This window comes from Branchiostoma lanceolatum, chromosome 7, assembly GCF_035083965.1.
Source record: "Branchiostoma lanceolatum isolate klBraLanc5 chromosome 7, klBraLanc5.hap2, whole genome shotgun sequence".
Lineage (NCBI taxonomy): Eukaryota > Metazoa > Chordata > Leptocardii > Amphioxiformes > Branchiostomatidae > Branchiostoma > Branchiostoma lanceolatum.
In genome coordinates, this window is record NC_089728.1 from 532,664 (window position 1) to 543,378 (window position 10,715).

Sequence of the window (10,715 nt, forward strand, 5' to 3'; positions counted from 1 at the left end):
ATTAAATAGAAAGTGACAAATATTCATAACGCATAATGTATCAAATCTATTATCTTTTGTATTGTGTGCATTTCAGATATTCTAAATTACGTTGAATAAACAAAATGATGACTTATAAATTCCATTTCTCCCTTACATACCATGGTAAGGTCCATCACAACTTCCGGTTACCCATTGTTGTGCCCAGCCCGCGAAGATGTCGGCAGAACCCCGAGCCGAGCAGCGGCCGCAGTTCCGCCCCGTCCCGAAGGCGCTGAAGTACATCTTCGGGCTGGGGCTGGGGGCGCGGGCCGTGCTGATGTCCTCCCACCTGGCGGGCTGGCTACAGGACCGCCTGGAACTCGCCTCGCCCGTCACGTCATGGACGCGCAGTGAGTGGGGAGGGGGGCGGTAGGGGGAGGGGGCTGTATGTGCTAGGGGGAGGGGGAGTGTGAGGGGGGGCGCGGGCCGTGCTGATGTAGTCCCACCTGGTGGGCTGGCTACAGGACCGCCTGGAACTCGTCTCACCTGTAACATCATGTACACGGAGTGAGTGGGGAGGGGGGCAGTATGAGGGGGGTAGGGGGCAGTGTGAGGGGGGTAGGGGGTAGGGGGCAGTGTGAGGGGGAGGGGTGGGTGTGAGGGTCTTTAGGGCTGGCGCTGGGGATGTAGAAAAGATTTGAGTCTTCGGCAAGGTAGGAACAGTGGAATTGCAGCTACAATCATTAATAACTTACAGGTGCGACATACTATAATGATGAAAAGCAGCGCAGGTAACCGTAAGCCACAGAACAGAAATTGTGTTTTCCATTTATGTAATGTGTATTCAGTATTCTGACAGCCATGTTTATGCCCGTACCACAACCTAAGGCATCACACAGTCTACAAGTACAACATCAGCAGTTGTCAGTGAGTCTTATTTAGTCTAGCACAGTACTTAGTAAATCTGATGTAGAGTACTCAGTTGCCATGTTGTCATGTAAAACTGAAGTGTGATTATTTCCATCCCCAGTGACTGAAGGCCTGAGTCTGCTGGACCACGGGATCTCACCGTACGAAGGGGACATGTTCCACGAGGTACGTACGGATCATAACAACTTGTGTTACTCACTCACTCTCTCCCATAGCTTAGTCAGCCGTCGGGGCAGCTTAGGTTTCTGTGTTTAACTTGTGTTACACTGTGGACTAATTCATCCATATCACCCCTTCCAGACCCCCCCTCCCCTCCACAGGTGACAATTGTATTACCTTTCTGACTTTAGACCATTATAGGATGAACTATTTAGTGTGAATCGTGACCAATAGACCGATCCTGTCGAACACCATATCGAACGAATAGAAGACCGATAGAACCCTCTGTTCTATTTAGCCCACCTCCGTCAAAAACAGCGTTGGCGGGGCAGAAATGGCACGTGTAAAGCAGGGTACGTATATCTGGGACAGGTTTTCCACTGTATTGGTTGAATGCATGCTCAGAACAAAAACGAATTTAAAAAGAAAACAGATCGGGCACTCAAGGAGAGGAAGCTTGAACCACATGCTGACTTGCTACAAAGTCCGCTAGTGCAGAGTTTTGTATCTTCAGTTACTGGTGTGTGAAACTGGTTAACTTGAAAGTGAGCAGGGAAGTAAAAGGATGCATTTTAATTCTTAGTTACTAAATACTATGCAGCTGTTATGCATGCAGTCAATACAGTGGGAACCCTGTCACAGATATATGAACCCTGTTTTACACGTGCATCGGCTGCTTGTCAGAAACTGGGCGCTGATGCCCACCGACAAGGGAAAGCTATGTGGCGCATACCGCTTTAACATTGACCGAAAACATTTTGCTCTCACCGCAACTACACCTACCTCCTCCTCAAACAACTCTACCTGGTGGATACAGCCTTCAACAAAGAAGACATAGCATTCTTATTTGGCCCGCTCTGAAAGGGTTTCAGTGCCACAAAAGCTAAACCGAAGTCAGTAGCATTATTTTCAACCTTGCCGCGGCGGCCATGTTTGGTCCGTCAAACCCTGTTTTTGACGGAGGTGTTCGAAATCGAACAGGGGGCGTGGCTTTGGGATCTGTCTATTGTGTTACACTGTGGGCATCCACAGCACCTTTGTGTAAGCATGTCTAACCCTCGTGAGACACGGAACAAAAGATGACAAACCGGAGTGAGTGAGAACCCCTTCCTGAGCCCTTCCCTCCCCTACCAGCCATTACCTTACTGCCTTTACATGCTGACCTATTCTGAATGGAGTTTAAACTGTAAATGCCAACACAATAAATTATATATTGGACTTACCCAAATTTTCGACTGATCAGCTACAGTCTCTGTCAAGGAGTGAACAATCCACTGCTTCTGTGACGTCACGTTATGCAGATGAGACACATGACTCTGTGACTGTAGCTGATCAGTCAAAAATTTGGGTAAGTCCAATTTATTGTGTTGGCATTTACAGTTTAAACTCCATTCAGAATGACTTCTACCAACACGATGAACTTTCAAGTGGACATCCTAGTTAGTTTAGAAGAGCTCCCATACTCCCAAGCCCATGGTCAAGGGAGCCCCAGTAATGGTTCGGTCAAGTGAATGCTGACCTATTTCCTGTGTTTCCTGTTGCAGACTCCTCTGGTCCTGATGCTGTTCTACTGTCTGAGCAAGATCTGGGGCGGACTCATCCCCATCTTCTTCCTGGTCAGCAGAAGTTTTGTTTTTTTCTTAACCTTTAGAACACTGAAATAGCTGTTTGGCACCCAATTCCCTATCAGTTACGGAGTTAGGTAGCAGGGAGAAGGTTAGAATACAGAAAAATGTAAAGGAGCTTTTAGGTTCTGATGACATTAACAGAAGCCTGCCTACTGCCTATGGTTGTCCAGGTAGCACAGTCCCTAGGAGAACAGAAATGAATAGAAACCAGCTTCCAGACTGCCAAGAATTCCTCTCAGTTTACTGAAGGTTCTGGATAGCAGTTGTCTACCTAGAGTGTAAGGCTCATGATGTGTTTCTGTGTAACTTAGTCACAGAACAGCTGAGTGTTATGTTTGTTACTCATGCCTGTATCAGCTGGGTTTTGTTTTATATTTACTTGTTGTTGTTGTTTGTTTGTTTGTTGTACCAGCTGGTGGACCTTGTGACAGGCTGTTTGGTGCACGAGGTGGGGACAAACGTCTGCAGACACCTGGTGAGTCAAGGTCTCAAAATAAGACGTCTAGTGTTACACTTACTATGTTTTTGTCATCAAGTGTAGATGGGAAAGAGTGAGTTAGTGTAGAGTTTTATTATCATGTGTATTTATTTTATATCATCAAGTGTCATCAAATGTAGAATTTTATCAAGTATTGATTTTTTCATCATTAAGTGTAGATTTTTATAATGCGTAGATTTTTATAATCAAGTGTAGTTTGTATAATCAAGCACATTATATTAAGTGTGGCTTTTCATTGACGGATCTTTGATATCAACATGTTGAAAAGTGTAATGTCAAACAACTACGGAATGTCAAATGTTGCTGAAAAGTGTATCCTGACCTTGACCTTGTGACCTTGCCCCCCTCCCCAGCTGGAGAAGCAGGGCAGACATGTGAAGTCTAACCTTGACCTTGTGACCTTGCCCCCCTCCCCAGCTGGAGAAGCAGGGCAGACATGTGAAGTCTAACCTTGACCTTGTGACCTTGCCCCCCTCCCCAGCTGGAGAAGCAGGGCAGACATGTGAAGTCCTACTCCACAGACTCCCTGTCGCTCCTCCTGACGGGGAAACAGCTGAACAGCGTCCCTCGGCTCATGCTGGGCGCGTGAGTCAACCTTACCTTTTATTCTTACGTTCTCCAACATGATATAAACACTAAGCCAACACTACCTGCTTATCAAGATTCATATCAAGGAAGCACAGCAAGAAATTAATGTTTTATTCCTGTGGCTGTTCAACAGCATGTAATCACTATAGTTAGTGTAACTCTCACAAATTAAAGTGGTTGGAACTGGGCAAGAAAAATGCCGGCACAGATGTGTAATTCCGGAGGTTCAGGTATAAAAACATGTAATGGCTACAATTCACACCCACGTCCATGACAACAGTGTGCTACCCTCATCCCTCTGGATGGAAGGATGGATATACTATATAGTTTTGTTGTGTAAAGGTTTGCCTTCTTTGCATGTGTGGACATGCAGTATGGTTTCCAGTGCAGGTGTGCAGGTAACAGAGTTCTCCCTGCCCTCAGGTACAGGTGTGCAGGTAACAGAGTTCTCCCTGCCCTCAGGTACAGGTGTGCAGGTAACAGAGTTCTCCCTCCCCTCCCCAGGTATCTGTTGAACCCGCTGACCATCGCCTCCTGTGCAGCGTACTCTACTACAGGTCTGCACAACCTGGTCATCGCTGGAGCCCTGCTAGCGGCTGTTCAAGGTACGTAACAGTCTGGAACTGCAGGCTTGTTGAGGCTGTCAAAGGTACGTAACAGTCTGGAACTGTAGGCTTGTTTGGGTGCAGCGTACTCTGCACAACCTGGTCATCGCTGGAGCAGTCAAAGGTACGTAACAGTCTGGAACTGCAGGCTTGTTAGGGCTGTCAAAGGTACGTAACAGTAGTCTGGAACTGCAGGCTTGTTTGGGTGCAGCGTACTCTGCACAACCTGGTCATTGCTGGAGCAGTCAAAGGTACGTATCAGTCTGGAACTGCAGGCTTAGATCTGTCCATCATTTCAACTGAAGGTCTGTTTCTATCACTACCTTGATGTATCATGATTTCTTCTGTTCCCTGCAGGAAATCGCCTCCTGGCCACCCTCGCCACGGCGGTGGCCTCGTACCAGTGTGTCTATCCTGAGATCTTCATCATCCCTGTAGCCATGTACATCGCTCAGGTGTGTACCTTCATTATCACCCATGTACATCGCTCAGGTGTGTACCTTCATTATCACCCATGTACATCGCTCAGGTGTGTACCTTCATTATCACCCATGTACATCGCTCAGGTGTGTACCTTCATTATCACCCATGTACATCGCTCAGGTGTGTACCTTCATTATCACCCATGTACATCGCTCAGGTGTGTACCTTCATTATCACCCATGTACATCGCTCAGGTGTGTACCTTTATTATCACCCATGTACATCGCTCAGGTGTGTACCTTCATTATCACCCATGTACATCGCTCAGGTGTGTACCTTCATTATCACCCATGTACATCGCTCAGGTGTGTACCTTTATTATCACCCATGTACATCGCTCAGGTGTGTACCTTTATTATCACCCATGTACATCGCTCAGGTGTGTACCTTTATTATCACCCAAGTACAGTGTGACCAGAATTATGTTGGTAATGTTTCTCATTACGTCTGTTGTGGGTTCTTGTCTCAAAGAAATATGCATCATACTTAAATACTGGAAACAACAGACTTTAATACACAAATGTAGATGTTAGTGGAACAGACTTTTTTTACCACAGGACTGTTATTTTTAGGATAAATCATTGAATGCACAATGCATGCCCAGATGTCACACATAATGTACAGTCTGTGCTTGTTCAGATGTGTGGCTAGTTACATTCTTCCCACACAGTGTCATCAACATTACTACATAATGTACAGTCTGTGCTTGTTCAGATGTGTGTCTAGTTACATTCTTCCCACACAGTGTCATCAACATTACTTTGACAGGTTGCGGAGTACCCTGTCCAGTCACCGCATCCTCCTAGCCCACTGTACTAATACTACTGTACTAACACCCCCCCTCGTGTTCCCAGCTGCTGCACACGGCCCGCTGTACTAACTCCCCCCTCGTGTTCCCAGCTGCACACGGCCCGCTGTACTAACTCCCCCCTCGTGTTCCAGCTGGAACAGGGCAGCCGGTTCTCCTTCAGGGACCCTGACAGTCGCCTGTCGCTGCTGCAGACGGCGGGCGGACATTTCTCCTGGCTGGGGTTCCTGTGGGCCCTGTCCTTCCTGCCGTTTGGCTCCATGGACTGGCTCTACTCCACCAGGGGGTTTGTGTAAGTTACCACACCTAGCAGTACAAACAGTGTCAAGAAAAAAACTTTCATGCCTTGCTAACAGTTTTACTCTTTATTCTCTTTATTCTTTTTTTCAATGTCAATGTCGGAGGGTAATGTCGTGTACGTTTCTCCCCGGGCTGTCTTTGGACAGGATCTCTGGGAGCTGAGAAGTGCTGAAGTCTGCCCTGGTCACCAACACTACTTGTTCTGATGGACACACTAACGGTTGCCTTGTGTCACCCGTCGGTCCCCTGTCTGTACTGAGCTTCGTTCTTTTCTCTGCACTTCTGCCTCCAGCTGCATCTAAGAGACAGCCTGTCTTCAGAATGTTCATCACTTATTCTTACTTTCCAGCCGTCTTCAGAAGTACTGCCTTAAAGTCTGTTTACCTCACCTTTCTTCACATTCTTTCAATGCCATCTTGTGAAGATCTTCAACCCCTCATACATCTTACCTGTGTGTCTAGAAGAAGGAACAGTTGAGCCCTGCCCAGACTAAGGAAGACTGTCTCACCTGTCCTCTCGACCTTACCTGTTCTTACCTGTGTGTCTAGAGGGAACAACAGGTGAACCCTAAGGAAGACTACGTGACCTCTGTCCTGCACACGTTGCTGTCCTACGCCCTCTGGCTGTCCTCCCTGCTGTTCCTGTCCTTCCTCTGTTTCCTGTCCTGGGATTTCTTCTCTGCCACTGTGGGGTTTGTGTGAGTGTCCAGTTCATGTCTAGTCATGGGGGGAGGGGGGTTCTTCTCTACCACTGTGGGGTTCGTGTGAGTGTCCAGTCCATGTTTGGTCATGGGGGGAGGGGGGTTCTTCTCTACCACTGTGGGGTTCGTGTGAGTGTCCAGTTTATGTTTGGTCATGGGGGGAGGGGGGTTCTTCTCTGCCACTGTGGGGTTCGTGTGAGTGTCCAGTTCATGTCTGGTCATGGGGGGAGGGGGGTTCTTCTCTGCCACTGTGGGGTTCGTGTAAGTGTCTAGTCTACGTTTGGTTATGGGGGGGGGGGTTCTTCTCTGCCACTGTGGGGTTTGTGTGTGTGTCCAGTTCATGTTTGGTCATGGGGGGGGGGGGGTCTTCTCTGGCGCCACTGTGGGGTTTGTGTGAGTGTCCAGTTCATGTCTGGTCATGGGGGGAGGGGGGTTCTTCTCTGCCACTGGGGTTTGTGTGTCTAGTCTATGTTTGGGGGTGGGGTGGGGGTGATTTCTTCTCTGCCACTGTGGGGTTCGTGTGAGTGTTAAGTCTAGACTCTATCTTTGGTCATTACAAGACATTCGTTAGAACCAACTGTAGCTTCATGTAGCTACGGATGTAGGCCTCATATGTACTGCTATATTTCAGCTTTGCTTGCAATGAACATGATAATGGGAATATTTCTAATAGGTACAACATTATTTCTAATAGGAAACAGTCATATTTATTATACATGAGATAATTCTCTGACACAAAATTTGTTCAGCCCTTAAGCTTCATCTATCCGGCAACATCAGTAATCCTGATATGCAGGTGTTAACAGGTGTTTTTCCTCCCCCCCCCAGGATGCTGGCGCCGGACCTGACCCCCAACATGGGCCTGTTCTGGTACTTCTTCACCGAGATGTTCGAACACTTCCGCATCTTCTTCCTCTGCGTGTTCCAGCTCAACGCCGTCTTCTACGTCATTCCTCTCGCCGTCAAACTCAGGTAGGAACACAGGAAGGAATATTTTTATCTTCAACTTTGCAAAGATTAAAATTAGATCAAGATGAAGTGTGCTCCAGTCTTGCAGTATCTAGACACAGAGCATGGTCTTCGATTACTTGTGCTGATATCGAAATTCCTTTGGTTGATTTTTTATGAATATTTCTAAAGAGAGTCTGTTAAAGTTAAAAGTATGAAGGACAAGTTCTTAAGTTCTGATCAATCTGAACATGAACTTTTGAATCAGGTAATCCGTGTGAACCTGTTTGTGTTCGTAGGGACAACCCGCTCCTGTTGTGGGCCTGACTGCAATATCTAAGTGTGGATAAGTGTGTGTGTTTAACTTTAAGTGAATGAGATATAACCAGTGTGAACATGTTTCTGTAGGGACCACCCCATGTTCCACCTGCACCTCCTAGTCGGCCTGACGGCAGTGTTTAAGTCGTACCCGACGTTCGGAGACGCCGCCCTGTTCCTGTCCCTGCTGCCCGTGTGGGGACACTGCTTCAAGTGTGAGTAGTTCTACTCAATATACTAGTAGTCACCCATGTTCTACTATGTAGCTGTTAGGTAGGAATATAGACAATAAATTTGCTTAACACAAAATTTCATCTTCTGTTACTTTGTGGAGGGCTGTCTCCAGGACCCATGTTAAAGATCTGATCCTCATGACATGAAATTCATGAAAATGTATTTCCTTAAGCTTAATATGACAGATTTAGCCAAGGAAATTAACAACACAGGCTCCCAAACATGGGCATGGAGGCATGTGTGCTTGAAAAGGAGCCATCTCGTACAAAGTTCTGTTGATTGCCTGACATGAAGTTCTGTTTCACATACTTAAGGAAAATATTTATTGCAATGTATAGGCTTGAGGTTTTCCATCATGTTGAAATATACGTATATGTCGAGTGACCAGATACTCTGACATAACTCTAACATAAAAACACATACCATCAACATGTGTGTACTGTACAGTAATGTGTTATGTGTGTTCTGTACAGCTAGTAATGAATGATTATGTGTGTACTGTACAGCTAGTAATGAATCATTATGTGTTGCAGACATGAGAAACCTGTTCCTAGTGGTGTGCATGTGGCTGTACAGCATCACCTGTGTGTATGTAGTATATATGTATGTACTGTGCAGTAATGTGTGTACACATGTGTGTTCCAGACATGAGAAACCTGTTCCTTGTGGTGTGCATGTGGCTGTACAGCATCACCTGTGTGTATGTAGTATATATGTATGTACTGTGCAGTAATGTGTGTACACATGTGTGTTCCAGACATGAGAAACCTGTTCCTTGTGGTGTGCATGTGGCTGTACAGCATCACCTGTGTGTATGTAGTATATATGTATGTACTGTGCAGTAATGTGTGTACACATGTGTGTTCCAGACATGAGAAACCTGTTCCTTGTGGTGTGCATGTGGCTGTACAGCATCACCTGTGTGTATGTAGTATATATGTGTGTACTGTGCAGTAATGTGTGTACACATGTGTGTTCCAGACATGAGAAACCTGTTCCTTGTGGTGTGCATGTGGCTGTACAGCATCACCTGTGTGTATGTAGTATATATGTATGTACTGTGCAGTAATGTGTGTACACATGTGTGTTCCAGACATGAGAAACCTGTTCCTTGTGGTGTGCATGTGGCTGTACAGCATCACCTGTGTGTATGTAGTATATATGTATGTACTGTGCAGTAATGTGTGTACACATGTGTGTTCCAGACATGAGAAACCTGTTCCTTGTGGTGTGCATGTGGCTGTACAGCATCACCTGTGTGTATGTAGTATATATGTGTGTACTGTGCAGTAATGTGTGTACACATGTGTGTTCCAGACATGAGAAACCTGTTCCTTGTGGTGTGCATGTGGCTGTACAGCATCACCTGTGTGTATGTAGTATATATGTATGTACTGTGCAGTAATGTGTGTACACATGTGTGTTCCAGACATGAGAAACCTGTTCCTTGTGGTGTGCATGTGGCTGTACAGCATCACCTGTGTGTATGTAGTATATATGTGTGTACTGTGCAGTAATGTGTGTACACATGTGTGTTCCAGACATGAGAAACCTGTTCCTTGTGGTGTGCATGTGGCTGTACAGCATCACCTGTGTGTATGTAGTATATATGTATGTACTGTGCAGTAATGTGTGTACAATTGTCTGTTCCAGACATGAGGAACCTGTTCCTGGTGGTGTGCATGTGGCTGTACAGCATCACCTGTGTGTATGTAGTATATATGTATGTACTGTGCAGTAATGTGTGTACAATTGTCTGTTCCAGACATGAGGAACCTGTTCCTGGTGGTGTGCATGTGGCTCTACAGCATCGTCCTGGCTCCTGTCCTCTGGCACCTCTGGATCTACTACGGCAGCGCGAACGCAAACTTCTTCTACGCAGTCACGCTGGCTTACGCAACTGCACAGGTATGAGTGGCCATGGGGGAAACATTCAGTCTTCATCTTTGAAAATATAATATTCTTATAGAACTACTGGAAATACATTGCTTTACATGATTATCAAAAGTAATAGTAAAGTAATACATTTTGCAGCAATGTCAGTGTGAATGTCAGTCAGCACCAGGGACAGCAGTGTAAGTGTGATTGTCATTCAGATTCAGTGTTAGTGTGATGTGACTCTTGCATGAGTAGTTTCAGTGTGTACGTTGTTTCTTAGTGTTTCCTGTTCAAAACGTCTCCTTCCATCTTGTCCCTTGTACAGATCTTCCTGCTGACAGACCTCCTGTACGCCTTCTTAAGACGTGAGTTCCACCTCCGACACGGGCCGGCTCCCAAGGAGGGACAGGGGATGCCCATCCTCATGAACCTCAAGTGACGTTCCAGACCATTCCGTCATCAGTGTCTTTGCAATATTCTTTTTTAATGTATTTGCAGGATGATGTAAATTATGTAGGAAACTGTTTCTCAATGGGTGATATCTGTTTTACTGTTTTGTCCTCTGTATGAATAAGTTTTGTAATAACCTGTGGAGATTTTCTGTGATAAATGAGCAACATTAAAGAAAAGAGTCGTTGTGACCATAAGATTTGCTCTTGCATGTCATATTTATTGA

At 45.9% G+C, this 10,715-nt stretch overlaps 1 protein-coding gene across 2 annotated transcripts; it reads left to right on the plus strand.

The window, feature by feature from the left end:
* Nucleotides 1-151: 151 nt before the first annotated feature.
* LOC136438477 (phosphatidylinositol glycan anchor biosynthesis class U protein-like) lies at nucleotides 152-10,686 on the plus strand. 2 transcript variants are annotated; one of them, XM_066433279.1, is made up of 12 exons: nucleotides 152-371; nucleotides 992-1,056; nucleotides 2,595-2,666; nucleotides 3,091-3,153; nucleotides 3,659-3,762; nucleotides 4,270-4,370; nucleotides 4,728-4,825; nucleotides 6,510-6,658; nucleotides 7,490-7,633; nucleotides 8,018-8,142; nucleotides 9,927-10,069; nucleotides 10,365-10,686. In XM_066433279.1, the coding sequence occupies exons 1-12, from the start codon at nucleotides 197-199 to the stop codon at nucleotides 10,476-10,478; spliced, it is 1,353 nt and encodes a 450-aa protein (XP_066289376.1). In that variant the 5' UTR covers nucleotides 152-196; the 3' UTR covers nucleotides 10,479-10,686. The 2 variants fall into 2 exon arrangements, with proteins under 2 accessions (XP_066289376.1, XP_066289375.1); XM_066433278.1 differs by lacking the exon at nucleotides 6,510-6,658 and adding an exon at nucleotides 5,796-5,953 and having other exon boundaries at nucleotides 153-371.
* Nucleotides 10,687-10,715: the final 29 nt, after the last annotated feature.

Bases quoted from the DNA above. Each gene is read 5' to 3' on its own strand.
- LOC136438477 (XM_066433278.1), top strand. From the start codon at position 197: ATGTCGGCAGAACCCCGAGCCGAGCAGCGGCCGCAGTTCCGCCCCGTC. The intron at 3,763-4,269 runs GTGAGTCAACCT...TCCCCTCCCCAG, and splicing joins CCTCGGCTCATGCTGGGCGC to GTATCTGTTGAACCCGCTGA. The intron at 4,371-4,727 runs GTACGTAACAGT...TGTTCCCTGCAG, and splicing joins CCTGCTAGCGGCTGTTCAAG to GAAATCGCCTCCTGGCCACC.